General features: G+C 36.5%; 2 protein-coding genes across 8 annotated transcripts in view; both read left to right on the top strand.

Moving 5' to 3' along the window:
• Positions 1–11339, top strand: part of LOC131666690 (receptor-type tyrosine-protein phosphatase kappa) — a 116527-nt gene extending 105188 nt beyond the window's left edge. For all 7 annotated transcript variants that reach the window (XM_058939537.1, XM_058939542.1, XM_058939540.1 and 4 more), the window contains 11 exons: positions 924–1011; positions 2412–2488; positions 2574–2708; positions 6359–6499; positions 7019–7179; positions 7415–7550; positions 7874–8123; positions 8290–8366; positions 9307–9546; positions 10138–10482; positions 11111–11339. In XM_058939537.1, the coding sequence (XP_058795520.1) occupies positions 924–1011; positions 2412–2488; positions 2574–2708; positions 6359–6499; positions 7019–7179; positions 7415–7550; positions 7874–8123; positions 8290–8366; positions 9307–9546; positions 10138–10482; positions 11111–11191 (1731 nt within the window). In that variant the 3' untranslated portion in view covers positions 11192–11339. The remainder of the gene's footprint in view (positions 1–923; positions 1012–2411; positions 2489–2573; positions 2709–6358; positions 6500–7018; positions 7180–7414; positions 7551–7873; positions 8124–8289; positions 8367–9306; positions 9547–10137; positions 10483–11110) is intronic.
• On the top strand, positions 11195–16633 carry LOC131666697 (uncharacterized; the record flags this gene model as incomplete). Its single annotated transcript, XM_058939556.1, has 1 exon — positions 11195–16633. A coding segment is annotated over one exon (2820 nt), but the record flags the coding sequence as incomplete, so codon positions are not given.
• Between the last annotated feature and the right edge of the window lie 212 nt (positions 16634–16845).

The following is a 16845-nucleotide window of genomic DNA, read 5'->3' as shown; positions in this document are numbered from 1 at the left end:
GTTAACCCTTCATAGGGGATATTAAAATACTATAACAAAATAAAATGACTAAAGAATTATGGAAAACAAAGTCAATATTCTTTTTATTAGTCGTTTAAATATTTTAGTGGTAATAATACATTTAATATCAGGATGTAGAAGTTCAAATCTGAAAATATTTATGGAATTTGTACAATATTTTGAGTCTTCACAATAAATTTTTACTCTAATTATTGGGATTTTATTGTATAGATACCAACGTAGCCGAATTTCGAACGCTTATATGAATGTTGTATTAAAATAACATGGTAGATCTAAAGATTTTTCAGTATTGACTCGAAGCTTACTAGTTTATCATCTTTGTAAGTCAATTAAATGTATTCCTACCATGCAATCACATTCATATAACGATGATCAAAAATACAATCATAGATGTGAAGAAAGAATAGATCGTAGCAATAAAAAAACTATATAACTTTGAATAGCCGTCTTCTACGTGACTGGGCCTTAATACGACTTCGTACCGTTTTTGGCAAGATGCTTCGTGACATGTGAACGTGTGTGTGCGTGTCGTTTGTCTTTTTTTACGCGTATACGGAATTCGCCGCCCGAAAATATCATTGTGAGACTCTCGAATGCCCAACACTTTTTCCCTACCTCGCAAGTTCAATAAAGTGGAGAGCTCTAGGCTATGACTTTTTACTATACGACAGCGCTTTTATGTGGAGGGAAGCGCGAGACTTTTTATGATTTCGCCGTGCGTGCAAAACGTTTACAGGACGCGTCAAGTAGCGAGAAAAGAAACTGTTGTCATTGCGACTACATTTTTAAAATTCTATAATGACGTCGGGATGCGTTATTTTGAATAAAATGGTAAAATCGGATTAGAGAAACAGTGAAAGTTACATAGACTAAAGTCAGGTTATCCATTTGCTATGTTTCAGACGGCGACGAAAGTTGAAACCCATTCGTGCAGACACGCCTTGAAGCAAGCGAACCGGGAGAAGAATCAAAACCAAAAATGTATTCCGTGTAAGTATGAAACGCCTTTGCGCGGAAAATTATTGCCTCACTGACGCGAAAACTGTTTTCAAAAGTACTCCCCATTATAACATGCTTGTTTGTGGAAAAAGCTACCTTTCTCTTTTTAGCACGAGATTTACGTAGCTTACAGTTCGTTTGTGTACAATTTAGTAGAAATAATTTTCTTAAATGTCATTCCTTCAATAAATGTTTTAAAATTTTTTCAAACATTTTTCTTAATTTAAGAAAACATATTGCGTAATTCGTATGATTTAAAAAATCAAATTTTGTATTTTAAGAAAAATTTTCTTGACTGAAAAGATTTGTTGAAGAAGTGTAACAATACTAGAACATTTACGCGTTGTAAATTATTTTTTATAAAGAAAGCTATCTTAAAGTTCTTTCTGTAATTTACAATGGTATCTGCGATAATAATTGTAAAATACTTGATAAAGAAAAAAATAGATGATATTTTTGTCGAACCGGCAGACACGTTTCTAATATGCGATATTAAACCTTGTTTTCTGCAAAATAAAAACGTATATGAATATAATAGTACGATAAAGTTAGGCATTGAAAGAAATCGCGAAAATTTTTAGGAACGGTTGTGCGAACGGATACACACTTGCATTCCGGCTTATGCGTAAAAGGGACGTCTAAACGGCACGCCATAAAGCGTGGATAAGGCCTCGTAAGTCCGGTGAATATTTCATGGTATCTCGCGTACCATTTTCCGACCTTCTTTCTCTCTAACTCTGTTCTACTCCGCGAGCCATATGCGGTGTATTATATTTCATGCAAAAAAATAAATGCGATTTGATAAATCTTTTTAATTAAAAATTATTCACTGCGGCTCGTTGTTTTTTTCTCATTTACAAGCGAATGTTTCGTTGATCATCAAAAAAGACATTTTCGGCTCTAGCTCTATTTTCTAAACCTTGTATTTTGATTGAACGAAATAGACAAAGTGAGAGACGCATAATCGAATGAAAAAATTACATACAACGATATTTTTTAATAAAAATAATAAAATTAGCTATTTACAACATCGTCAAAATCAAAGTCTTTTGAACGAGCATGATTCCTATAAACCTTGACAGTGACCAATACGTTGTAACCGAGGTGTAATTAGAGTAGGATATAGCATAAGCTTATGGGAGTAACAGGTAGTCAATGGCGAGCATAACCCACGAAATTCGGGCGTTATTGCCATTCGCACAATAATTGAGACGCCGCGTTATGTTAATTAAAGCTTTTTCAAAGTTTTGTGTCCAATAAACTACTGTTTAACATTTCTTCTATGTATCCGTTTCGCATATGCATGAACAAATTAAAGCGACCGTAACAATCCTTGACTTTTCTTGACTTTTTCAGTCGTATTTTAACGTTACCTTATTTGTCACTTCCAGACGATTATAACAGAGTAGTTTTGGAGACGATAGATGGACGAACAGACTCGGATTACGTAAACGCCTCATATGTCGATGTGAGTATAATATATTAAGCTCAATGACAATCGAAATGCATTTGTATTCAGGACTAACGTCGAGTATCATTTATAAACGTTGCAGAGCTTATTAAAGCCCAATGCCTACATCGTAACTCAGGGACCTATGGAGAGTACAGTTGTCGAATTCTGGAGGATGGTGTGGCAGGAAAAAGCCGCCTGTATAGTCATGCTTACGAAAACTTTCGATTTCATTAAGGTGAACTTTTACATTACAAGATTGATATTAGCAAAGTAGATGTCTCTCCTTTCACATTTGTCTTCAGCTATAGGCAGTCAAATCATTAGCGTAATGAATTTCATCTCTTTCAACTATAAAAAAACAATGCACCTATTAAGCTTCACGGTAAAATATATATTTAATAAAAATCTTTGATTGGTTAAAAAAATGCCACTGAGCGAGGTTCATATCACTCGTTCGACTGGAAACAACTTATCCCTTGAGTGCCGAGATATAAAACAGGAAAAAAGAAAGGAAAATACAAGGCAGCGAGCGACGGGAAACTTAAAGTGAGAGAGAGAGAGAGGAAGGGAGGGAGGGAGAGAGTATATACACACGTGTCTGTCCTACATAAGTCATTTACAGAGGGAACTCTGCGAACTAGTTACTTAGGCTACCGTTATGACAGCAAGACGGCGTGGCGCGAGTTTATGAAGTTATATACGGTACAAAACTTTTGGACGTGACATCTATACTTGTTTTTCTTATTATCGTGTTCGGGACACACGTTATTTTTTAATATTGGCGGATTTTTGCCGAAAACTTTTCGTCTCTTTTGTTTTTTTTTCTCGGCAACGTTCTTGGAAAACATGAAAAATAAGATGTCAATGTGTGATATGGTGTTATAATAGTCGTCCCAACTTTTCAATGCACTTGTATAATACTATGAAATAAAACACAATATCTCGGTAACGCATGTTAAAACTGCACATTTCAATGAATGAATAATTGATTATTCATCATTCTTCAGTTAACATGAACGCGCGGTAAATTTAGCTTAAAGTGCAAAGATTTACGCGGAAATCGTTTATGACGCTCAGAATTGTCGTTGCGTGAAATACATATTTCCTGAGTTATGTTCACCGATCGTTATCTTTTCATTATTGGCTGACCGTGCTATCAGTTTGTTTCATATGTATTGAAATAGAATCCTACGAAATTGACACCAACCCAATATGCATATTCAATAAATATACGTGATGTTACTTAGCAAATAAATTGCAATTAGTATTGAAATTATCTTATTGCCGATTATTGTTCAGATGCTATATTATCGTATCTTTCTTATATTAACTATCAAAGTAAATAAATCTTGTCTTAAAAAGTAAATACAAGGAGTACTCTCGAAAGCTCAATAATGTTACCGAAAGTTTTTTCGCGATTATCGATTTTCAATAACTCAGAACTCTTCGCGAAGAACTTTACAAACCCCGGGCGACTTTTGGCTTGGTCCGTAGAAAAAAAAAGCAAGAACAAAAAAAAAGAAAAAGGAAGGATAAAAGTTCTCAGGCGTAACCGCTTTTACGATACACGAAATTGTTCAACTCAAAAGCAGCGTATTTCGCCCTTGGAGAAATATAATTATTTTTCACTCTTTGAGATTCCGATAAAATAGTGTACACGAGAATTGAGAAGGCAAGAGATTTTTTCCCGTCGCAAAAGTCCGCCGAGCGCGCGAGTATAAAATACGAGCGAGAAAAGCGACACTGAAATGACAATCCGCCGTGGAAATTTGTATTATCGGCATTCTTTATGACTATTAGATTTATTGAAGTCATACAACTTTACTCGTATTGACAAGATTTTTATATGTATTACTGTTTTACTATATGAAAATTTATTGCAACGATGTGCAATTGTCAATATAAAACAAATAATTGATAATTAGTGAGTTATTTATATTTATATATAATTTATATTATAAATATTGAAATAAAGTAATATGTTATTAGAAGAAAGAGCATTATCATCTAAAATTAATTAAAACTTGAAGCTTCCCAAAATGTCAATGTGATCAATGTGAAGCCTTAAAACTTAAGTAAGAATAAAACTAAGTAAGAATTAAAGAGTTTCAGCTTTCGAGATCGTCGACGTGAGTATAAAATGTAATAACAAAGTAGGTCGTAAAAAGAGCTCTCGATTAGCATGACTTTAGAACTCTTCAGTGAGTGGCTATACTAAAAACTAATCCTTCAAGTCGGCGGATAAGTAGATTGGGTCAGAGATTGGTCAGGCAACTTACATGTTACCTTCCCCTCAACTTAAAAATTAGATAGTAATAAAGAAACTTTAATAAAATTTTGTCTGTTCCCGTATAATCCTCTCTCCATAACTTCTACTCTATCAAAGTTCCTTCGTATATTACTCGCAAGTTTTCCAAATTCCAAGAAGTTAAAGCCATTTTAATCGAATTGGCCACTTTTGAACATTAGTAATATTAAAATTAAGTAAATGCAAAGTAAAAATTCTAGTGATCTTACACAGAATAGTACTTTAATAATGAAAAGGCTGTTAAGTTTAACGATCCATCGACAGCTTTCTTTTTTTATTTTTTATTTATTTTGTTTCAAAAAACTTATTTTCAATGAAAACATAAACGTCATAACTATATTTTTGTCAAGCAAAGTGCTGTCAAATTGTAAATGCAGTTTATTAAAAAGTAAACAAACAAGTCGAGCTTGTTTACTCATAATGAAATGTTAGTTTCATAAAGGCGACTCAAAGAGAAATAGCCAATGTCTCAAAGCAAGAGCACATAACGGCATTGCGCATAAGCCACAGTGGTGCCGCACAGAGGAATTGAGACGAGAGGCAATTGCAACTCTCTCGGCTAATCATGAGGGGTTGGCACATGTTTTATTGCCAGAGTAATTCTCGTACTCGAGATTGCATTTCAAAATTACAACTACGCGCGAGTTAAGTTTATTGCTAGGTGCGCAAACGTATATTCGCCCACAACTAGCGTTTGGCTTCCCCCGGTAGCCCGTACCTTAGAGGCTTGCTGCAACTGCTTCTATGAGGGCGGAGTAAGATGAAGAGACTTGAAGCCTTTCGCTACTACGCGAGCTACACGCGCGGAAATTTAAGTGGCTTGCCAAACACGAGAGATGCTATTAAACCAGTGTCACAGAGTGGAATTTTCTTATTTCGTTTGCTATATGATCCTGTTACGTTGCCGCTTGTAATTCAGACGACAGATATTTTTTTACGTTTCGCATACCAACTAAATTATTAGTTTTCTTTCATTTTTATACGAGGTGAGAATGAACGCTTGTCCGTCCGCACGGTAAACAGACACAAATCTTTCGTCGAAGCTAGCATTCTAAGAATTACAACTTTGTGCATGCCTCGTAAAATAAAAATATCACGAACTCAAGTATTTGTCAATCTCAAACTATTGTATCGTTTTCCGCATTCGAAGAGAACATTTTCGCAAAATGTGACGACTCCCACGGATGAGATATATATATATATATATAGATATATATGTGTGTGTGCCGACGATGCTCGCACAGGTGGCCTCGCTTCGAAATTAATTATTTATCCGAAACGCGCGTACACGGGTAGAAAAAGCGTTCAGGAGAACACGTTTATTTAGGATTTGCGATACGATTGCGTACATGTAAATTACATGCAAACTGGAAGAAAAGAGAACCTTTTTTTAGGAAAATCAGTGTAGATGTTATACGAGTCGTTAAGTTGATTCACAACATTGTTGATATTCTCGAAATGAATAATTTTTAAATCTACATTGCCAAATAAAAATGAACATTGGTGACAGATCATTGACCAATGTCTTATAATTTTGTCTGCAGAACCATTCTAACGAGCATATTTAAAATTTTCAGGTTGAGTGCATGCAATACTGGCCACCCAACTTTGAGAAAATCGAAGTATACGGCGACATTCACGTTGCGGTGCTGAAAGAAGAAGAGCTCGCCAACTTTCATATACGCGACATAAAGCTGTACAAAATGGACGAAAATAACGTGAGTATACACAATGACAGTAGCCACAACAGCCCGCGTGTCAACTTTAACGAGAGATCGTTTGATTTAAACTTGCGCAGCGTTAGGCTAGGCTGAATAATTCGCTTAACCAACTCGTACGTTTTCTCTCGACGGTTATTGCTCGCGAGTCGAGCACTGAAGTTTTCCTTTGCCGGTAAATTACTAACAACTTGGCCTGCCTCAAGAGTTTATCAAGGGCACAGTGTAGTTACTATAACTTTGAGTTATGAACTGCGAAAACCGTTTTAGAATACTTTATTACTTTTATCTACACAACCGTTATTCAACAACGTTACTTCCTACCAATGTCCGTCATAGCTCATGCATGCTTATTATGTATAGTTATTATTATTACTATCATTGTTTGTTGTTGTTGTTATTGTTATTAATCTATCTATACATCCGAATGAATAAACTGCAGCAGGACGCATCCAATCAAATAATCCCATGGGAATGTGAATTCGGTGCATTGAAGTAACTATTTGATTTGATTTGCAGCAAGTGACGGAAGAGCGAACGATAATTCAGTTTCACTATACAGAATGGCACTCGCACACGAATCCTTTCGGCAATGCTGTTCTGGAATTCAGAAGACGTGTCCGCGCGGTCGTCGGCTCGACTCTCAAGGACGAAACGGGTCCAATGGTCGTGCATTGCAAGTGAGTTTAACTTCCAATAACGTTTACTTCGTTTGTCTTGATTATCGAAATATTACTTTTATCATCGAGAAATATATTATTTAATTATAATTATTTTAGAACTGAATTATTATATAATTACAAAATACTGGTATTGTTAAATTTTTTGCAAGAGAAATAATTAGCAAATAGCAGTTAGGCATTGAACTCGTCTTTCGTTTCCAAATCTATATTTGAAATGTTTCTATCCTTCCAGTGATGGCGGTGGTCGATCTGGTGTTTTTCTAGCAATCGATGCAAATATGGAACTTGCGGAAGAAGAGGATGCATTCGATGTATACGGATATCTCAAAAAACTTCGTCAAAGTAGAAAAGGTTTAATTGAAAATGTGGTAAGTATATTTCTTTTAAAAATTATTACCACTATGCTTTTTCGATGATTTAAGAATAAAAAAATTTTTATTTATACGATTATTACGTAACCTGCAAATTTCTCGAATTCGTGTTATTTTGTAAGCTTAGTAATTGGGAAGTAATCCATAATAATTTGGCATATTTCTTGTTTATAAAAATTAAAAGCTTAATTTTAATAATTGTAGCTGCCCTGTGGAGTAATTTTTACAAGATTCTACCCAAAAAATTTTCATAAATATACATTTATAACATGCAAGAAAGAAAAAATACACAACATTAATTCATTATTCACGAAATTTAGGAACAGTACAAATTTGTGTACGATACGTTAGAGGAGTTTGTAATATGCGGACCATCATATTTCCCGGTGTCAGAGTTGTCTCAGCGTTTGAAGCAAAAAAGTCAGAAGAACTCCGGAACAAAGATGAACGAATATCAACGTGAATACCAACAGATTTGCAAGCAGACGCCGCGTTTCACTATCGGTGACTGCGCAGGTGGTCATCGTGCAGACAATCGCGACAAGAACAGGGATGTTCTGGTTGTGCCACGTAAGTTATTTCCTCTTTTTTCACAAAATGTACTCGATTTATGTGTTACAATAAATAACCGAGAGCCGAGTCAGCTATGAAATTTACGGTTTTTCATATAAGCTTTTAAGTGATTGCTTTCGAGAAATCCTTGTTATTTACTGTAAACTAATGTAATTTTGTCTAGCTGATAATTTTCGGCCTTACTTAACGAGTTTCCAAGGCAACACCTTTACTGACTACATCAATGCAGTTTTTGTAGACGTAAGTTTTCTTTTATTATGCCATAGCTGTATTTTGTAATCACAAATACTTACCAAGAAATACTGTTAGTAAATTTTTAATAATACCAGTCAATGACTTTTGTGCTAATTTAAGCATCCACATACATATTAGCGTTCATTCATGAAAAGATAACGTTTAATGTATTCATAAAAAATAAGTCCACTAGTTTCATTCTTGTTGAAACTAATGATTTGTCTACATAGACTTCAAGATAATTTCGCTTTAACTTTCAACATTAAATAATTTATTTCCAATGTTTTTAATAAAAAATCAATTATATTATCGGTTAGATAAATTTTTTCTAAGTTTTTTTCAAATTAAATACGTTTTCTTCCCGGTGTGCAATAAAATATAATCCAATTTTGGGGGCTAGAATAAAACTATTTTAAAGTTTATATGCGTAAATAACAATGTGCTCAATTCTGATATTATAAATACAATGAAAATCTATCGAACATATTTCATTTTTGACTTAAAATTAAAATGTTTGCTTTAAATATTAGGAAAGTAAAGATAATAAATTACGGTCTATATTTTACCATGTCATTAGTTTTTTCAATTAATAAAATGATATTGACGTGACAAATTCGTTGATCAAAAGTGACATCCTTCCCAATGTTATATAAATATATAAAATAAAGATAGCTAGTATTGAGCAATATTTTTCCCCATGCAAAATATACAATGCAAAGTCTTACCATGAGAAACATGAATGCGCGTTCTTTTTAAAAAACGATTTTCTCGATTTAGTAAGGATTTCTATGTAAATTATTATTTTATTAAAATTATTAATTACAATCAAAATAGTCTCGTAATCTAATCAATCATTTAAATAATTAAAAAATTGTTTCGAACAAGTTCATTGTGTAAACTAAATACCGTTTGAATAGAAGAAGTAATACACCAATTTATATTGCAGGGTTACACGAAACCGAAAGAATACATCGTGACGGAATGGCCAGTGCAGAAGTGTCTTGGCGAGTTTTGGTCGTTGGTCTATGATTACGAGTGTTCAGCCGTGGTGGTACTATGCGTTCCACCGACTGGCTCTGCCAACTACCCGAGCTTCTGGCCCGACAGCCGACATACCAAGAAGTACGGTCCTGTGTTTACGATAGACCACATCAGCCACAATCACTATACAAATATCAAAACTTGGGTAAATTATTATTCTATTTCTGAACAAACGACAAAATTATTGAATCTTCACTTGTGTACTTTTAATCTTTGAATATATTTTTGAAGTAAATATAAGTATATTCAATTTATACAATTTTAACACGCCTATGATCGTGTCAGAGCATTTGTTCACAATTAACAATAGTTATTGTACACATTTTTCGAAATAATGTTGATTCGCATAAAAATATTGGTTATTGTTGAACAACGTTAACCTTTATTGAAATCCAAATTATATCTTATGGAATATAACAGAACATAAGGAGTGAACTTTGAAATTTAATTACATTATTGAAATTTTCCTCTCGACTATCGATATTCAATAGTTTGGAACATTTCGTAAAGAACTTTTTAAAACCTTAGCGGTATTTGAACCATCTAATAAGGTTCAATAGTAAAATAAAAGCTACATCGATATAATTAAAATTTGATGGATGTATGCACAAATTGAAACAACTTTTAAAAAGTGCAGTGTCAACAGTTGTGTTATGTAATGAATGTAAAAAAGTGAAAGCTCCTAATATTCAAATAAAATAAGATGTGTGTTCGATTCTAATTTTACCGTTCTCAGGTCTTCCGAATAAACAAGAAAATCGTCTCGCTGACAGAACTCATGGCTGGCGTAAAAGCTCCTCCAAAAACAGTGCAGCTATTTCAACTGACGTGTTGGCCAATGGGTCAAATAGTGCCGACCTCTACCAATAGCCTTGTGGAATTAATGAACATGGTCGAGCGCTGGCGGCAACGCACTGATTATGGTCCCGTGTGCGTCGTCTCGCCGGATGGCCGTAGCCGTTGTGGTGTTTACTGCGCCGCTAATGCCTGCATCGAGCAGGTCATTCAGCACGGTGAGGTCGACGTCTTTCAGGCTGTGAAGACTGCTCGGCGTCATCGACCACAGCTTATTGAAAATATGGTTAGTTTTTACTAATGTTAAAAAAAATAAAAGAAATCGCTACTTCCGTAGAGTAAAGTCATTACTCAAAGTGTAAATTTACCTAATAAATAAAGAGTTTTAGTCTTTATTAATGTTTTTTATAACTTGAAAATTTATGAATGAATGTCAACGATGCTGATTATCAAATTGTTAGTATTTCTTTTTTTTTTTAATACTTGTTATATCGATAAATTGACGAGAAAATTTATTTATTTAATTATAAGAATTTACTTAGCAAGCAGTCCTTGGATACGTTATGCGTTCACTAAGGCGAAATTTACATGTAATTGCTTCATACATTATTCATCCAGGACACAGCTAACTCTTGCTTGTTACACTAGCAAAGCTGTTGCTGTATTTATAAAATTTTGAGTTAATTAATTAGTCATTTGTCAAGAATGATTAGTATACTATTTTAAGCAATACAATATTTACAATAAATATATGTTTGTGGCCGTAGCTGTATTATTTTATATGAAATTCGATTGTAAGATTTAGATGAAAACAATTATTTCTTTATAATTTGTGAAACGAAATATGTAAAGTTACAAAGATATGAATTATCAATTGTATTCTAGAGTAATAAAATAATACGTTGGTTTTTCAGACGGAATACAAGTACTGTTACGACTTGGTATTGCACTACGTGTTGCACTATCTAAACAAGGATATGAACGAGAAGAAGTGAGAAAGCGAGTTGCGGGACGAGCTGTGGTTCATAGAATTTGGCCGTGGGGCGGCACTGCCCCTGACTCCAGAGGAGGCCCCGGTCGATGGAGAGCCGGTGGTGCCTTGCGCCCAGGGCCGTGTCGTCGTCGAGACGGTGCGCTCAGCGCCGCCTTGCTTCGCCACCTGCTCAACATACCGTCGCCACCCTCCGCCGTTGGTCAGCCAAGCCAGCACCGTGCCACCAGTTCCACCCCATCCACCTCCCCGCGACCCCACCACCTCACCGCCCTCCCTACCTAACTCGTTCGTCGATCAGCATCAGCAGTCCAGCAGCCTCCAGAGCCCAGCTCCCCGTCCCGAAGATCTACGTTTCACCCGGGCTCTCTGGCCTTCGGAAATGCTACCCGACAACAGCCCCGGCACCGCGACTGACCAGCACTACCAGCTGCCCAGCTCCTCTCGCACCAGCAGCATCGAGAGCGAGTACCATCCCCACCAGCAGAACGCTCACGGTCAGAGCAGACCGGCCCGGAAAGCCTGCATGGACCTAGTCGACGCGATGGCTCTGCTCGATGAGACTTGTCCCAATGTCATCAAAAGCCCCACGCTCACTCCTCACACTCCGCTCATGCCTCATCCCAGGACTAAGCGCGCCCGATCCAAAAGCAGCGATAACTCGAGCAACTACAGCAGCGAGAGGCTCAACGAAAAGAGCCAGGAGCAGCGCAAGAGGCCCTTCCTCAAGAAAATCGGCATATCCATGACCGAAGACAGACCTCTACTTGCCAAGCTCACGCCCAAAATCATGGGTAAGCCCTACCTCGAGAAAATTGGCCCAAGTAAGGCCATCGATAAACCGTTTCTCGAGAAAATCGGTTCATCGAGGACTCTCGAAAAATTCACTTTTGATATTGTACCAAAGAAGAAAACCACTACCGCAACCATGGTCGAGGCGAGTATCGCCGAGGAAGCTGAGCGCATGCGTCGCGAACACATCCGTGGATTCTCCACCGGCGAGAGACGTAAGTCCGGTAAAAACTTTCTCGCCAAAATGTACTCCTTCGAGACAGAGGATCTCGAGGATACGTCACTGTCGATGAAAGCCATTCACAGAGATCCCATGAGGGGAACTTCGTTGGATGACGTACTGGACTCTGGACCCAGCAGTATGCCTCGCATCAACGAAATGTGCGCAATGACCAATTCGGACATCGAGACGCCTAGTACGAGCGTCGCCGAGCTTGTCAAGTGTCGAGTGACGACTAGCGAAGAGATCATTTCCTCGAATTCGTGCCTCAACTCGCCCATGGAAATCAGCTGGGGCAACTCGCCCCGCAAAAGGGATCTACCACAGAGAAAGCCAACCGACAACGGCACAATAAGCAAGAGTGCCAACAATAACGACAGCGTTCCCAACTCGCCGACTAAAAGAGCGCACAGCTCTATCACTCCCGAGAGAGTGACCGCGAGGTACAAAAATCTCGCCTCCGTGCGTCAAACCAGTCGTCAGGCCTCCGAGGACGGAGTGCTCGACAAACGAAAGAGTCGCCACGAGCAATTCGAGCGTCGCGGTGTCTCGTCGGATAATCTAACCAAAGATCATCGGGTCGTCACTCCGGTGTTCGCTGAAATTGGTCTTAACGGCAAAGGCTCCAGCACTTCCATGGTATCGAGTGGTTCTAGCGTGAGACAATTACACGATAAATTCGAGAGCCAAGAAATCATATTGACCGAGACGTATGCAGACTTCAAACGTAGGACGCAACCGAACTTGTCCAACTCGTCGAATGCACTGAAACGGCTGATCGTTCGAGAGAGAAATATTTCACCGTCGTTCGACACTAACCTTTCGTCGCGGGACGACAAACTCACAAGTGAAGGATCGCCCAAAGTACGCTCAAAGTCCGTGGAAAATCAACGCGAGAACAAACTTGAAAATTCCAATCGACGCTCAAGAACGCGATCAGTGTTGAGAAAACAGCATGCGGTCGAGGAGCAACATCAACTACCACCTCAGAGAAGTAAGATCCCAAAGGATCCGTCGCAGGAGACATTGGATTTACTGTCTGAATTGCAGAAAGTAAAGAGTTCGCTTAAAACACCTACAGTGGACAAGACCTACGAGATGGTTGAGCTTAAGTCCTTTCCGAAGAAGGTTCTTCTCACCGATCAAGAGTTCTGCTTATCGATCGAGCGGGAAAACAGCGTGAGAAGGCCACCGAAAGTAAATGTCATCGAGGCGATAAGTAATTCGCCTGAAAAAAGGCTGGCGTTGTTCGAAAAGCGATGCCTGTCGCTTGACTATGCCGATGACGAGAAATCAGTCTCCGTCAAAATTGAACCTCGTGCGACTTCTCTCGCTTCGGCAAGAAGTCCGCGCTCCGGGGAGCTGCTCGAAGTAGGCTTCGTAAGCTGCGATTCGGTTAGCTCGGACGTGTTCGCCACTCCGTCCGATGAACTTGTCGACAAGCCTGTTTCGGTAGAGCAAGAAGTGAAGAAAATCGAGAGCGAGATTTCGAAAAACTCCAAAAACAAGATAGAGGCCGCGAAGAAAAAAAAGGCTCCCGAGGAAAAATCGCCTAGACCGAATCACTGCTCAGAGTCGGATGCAACGAACTGTCAGCAACAGCCACACCAGCAACAGGTCAACAGCAGTCCCAAAAGAAGATGCCAGAGCGAATCGTCGGAAGTAGCCTCACCAAAAGCAACGCCTTTCCGAGTAAAAAAACGACTTGGCAGAATCTCGGTCGAAGAAACGGTCAGGCAATCGGAAAGTTTTATCAGCAAAGAGTGCAAGGAGCCCAGCGCCGCTCAAAAGAAGGCCAAATGCCAGCCACTGTAGAACTCGAAATATTCTAGATAATAAAGCGTAAGCTTTCGGACCATTTTTCTATTTTACCTAAGACTATACGTGTAAACGCGCACACGCGGCAGTTATATATATATACACAAACACGAAATGTACACACACACTGTGTCCTTTTTGGATGAATTGTTGTTTATCTTACGGCGATATTCTAACTGTCATGGTCGATACATCAACCGAACTCTGTAACTTTCAACAAACAAGTGTTTGCGATCTCTTTGTTTTATATTCTAAAGAGTCTTTTTCAACTATATTGACGCACACATCCGCGGTCAAAAGGATATATTATACGTATGGGTTTTTCGGTTGATTTTTCTCTCGATTTTGTAGTATATAAGTAGTATAATAGTTCATCAGATTATTTTTTTCTTTGGACTGAGATGATCTTGTTACAACAAAACATGAACGTTTTCAATCGTATTTGGTACTTTTGTATGATAACATTAATTAGAAGCTACGAGCTTTGTTAGATTAAAAATCTTATTGAGATGAACAAACAACTTTTCAAGTACAAGTACGATTTTACTTTGCTAATTCGGAGTCTTAAACTATGGCGACTAAGAACATTTTATTGCGCAGTGCCTTGTCTGTATAGATATGTACTAATCGACGGTGAAGTAAACAAAAAAAAGTATATGTAGAGCACGTCGATGAGTTTTTCCATGTGGAATGTTGAATCGTCCTTGAAAATAGAATTTAACGTACGTAAAAGCCAATAAAAGACAAGTTTGCGAATGAGAATAAATGTTAGTGCAATTACAAGGAAAATTAACTGCTATCAAATATTTCAAATACGATTAAAAAGCAAACTTTCGAATCTTCAATTAAAAATTTTCTCGATGTAACTGCAACGACATTTACGTAATGTGCGATACAACAAACAAACAAAATATATAGGTATAGTAAAATGATCGATATACGTTCCTCTTGTGATTTTTTTAGAGACGTAGTGACGCGCTGATTATGTGGAAAGTATAAATTACATAAATATGTATATATATTTATATATATGTGTATATGTATATGTATATGTACATGTATATATATATACACTGTTCTAGTTGTTAATGCTGTAACTATTAATCTTACGAGAATATTTATACGTTGTACGTATAGATAATTTAGTCTTAGAATTCATTATTGTATAGAAATGCGCGCAAGAGATATAACTATATTATCGCGCGCTCATTTGATTATTTTTGTCCACCTCCACCAATGAAAATGAAGCGAAAAGTAATCGCAGGCGAGGACGCGCTTGTAGAACGTGATTGAAATTCTAGATGCGAGATGTGCCAAACATAGATATGATTTACAATCTTTGTTTTTTAATGTTTATTTCATAAAATAGATATATATCTACAGCAAACGACATATAAATATATTTGTTAAAATGAATACTAATGTAATAGGTGTCACTTGTCTTTCAAAGTCTTATTTGATGAAATTTCATGATTATCGCTTACTTCACTACTGAGTAAACTAAAAATATTGATTCTCATTTCTCAAGAAAAAAGCGGAGCGAAGAAATCATCACGAGCAAGAAAATGAAACATTACTTATTTGTTATTGATATGAAAAAGCCAACAGATGGCAACTATCCGTCCACCATTACGGTTGCCTCATTTCAAATCATCAATACACTTTTTTCGATGTAGATTTATTTTCAGGAAGAGCTTTTCACTTTTTCTCGCTGGCGAGATGTATTTGTGAAAATTGTTCAGAAATTTTTTTATTTTTATTTTATGCAATACAAAGAACTGTTGAGATTTTCATAAATTACACATTGTTAGCGAGTCTATATATCAGAAAGCAGTTGGCAAACTGGAACGAGTATTATATTAGTATTATTAAGTTTCTTGTTTATCCGCTGGAAAATGCGTATAGTCAGTCTCTATATTTGATTATTGGTGCATACTCCTTCATGCGTAAGTTAGATTTTTGTAATTTTAAACATATTTTAATGAAAAGAAGCAGGCCTTTAATTTTGATTTATGAATTATATTGGTGCGGCACGTTGAACGTGATGCATTGGAAATACGCAATTTTGAAAGTTGATTTTATATATAAATGTATATAATCAACTTTTAAATTATTGACTTATACGATATCTATGGTATAAGTGATAATTCAACCGATATATTGTTGAAGAGAAAATAAAAATTATTAATGACATGTTTCGTGCGGATAGGATGTAAGTGTTCATGAATACTTGTGAAATGCCTGTGTTTTTTATGTATGTCAGACCAACATTTACAATGTTCTAGAATAATTATATCGTCTAAAAGATTTATAAAGAAATACTTATATCTGATCTATAAAACATATTCAATAATCTTAATAATTATAAAACCAAAAATTGTGTTAAAATTATCATAGTTTTTATAGCAATTCAAAGATACGTGTGAAACGGATGGGTGGTGATAAATTACTTGTTTAACTTTTGACCGTAACAAATCTAAATCAAAACATTTTCCGTTCGTATCTGTCTCAAATTTGCAAAATTGCATTCTATATTGAAAAAAATTGACAAACATTTTATAAACAGTGTGATATTTAATAAGCCACTAGTTATTAGTATAAATTGGCGCAATGGAAATAAATAATAAAATAAAAACTACATGAATTCTCGTTCGATCTTTATTATTATAATCACCTTATGAAGTCTCTGTTGGATATTCACTTCCTAAAATCATATAATACAAACGTTTTTCTTTATCATATTTATTGAACCTACTCCTAGAATGCACTCCTAATGGGCCTATTCTTTTATGAAATCGATAGGGAGTTTCAATTTACGGACAATAGCT

Source organism: Phymastichus coffea, unplaced genomic scaffold (genome assembly GCF_024137745.1).
Source record: "Phymastichus coffea isolate CEN01 unplaced genomic scaffold, Cenicafe_Pcof_1.1 PCOF00060, whole genome shotgun sequence".
NCBI lineage: Eukaryota > Metazoa > Arthropoda > Insecta > Hymenoptera > Eulophidae > Phymastichus > Phymastichus coffea.
The sequence above is the reverse complement of the archived record's forward strand: the minus strand, read 5'-3'. Positions and strand labels throughout refer to the sequence as shown.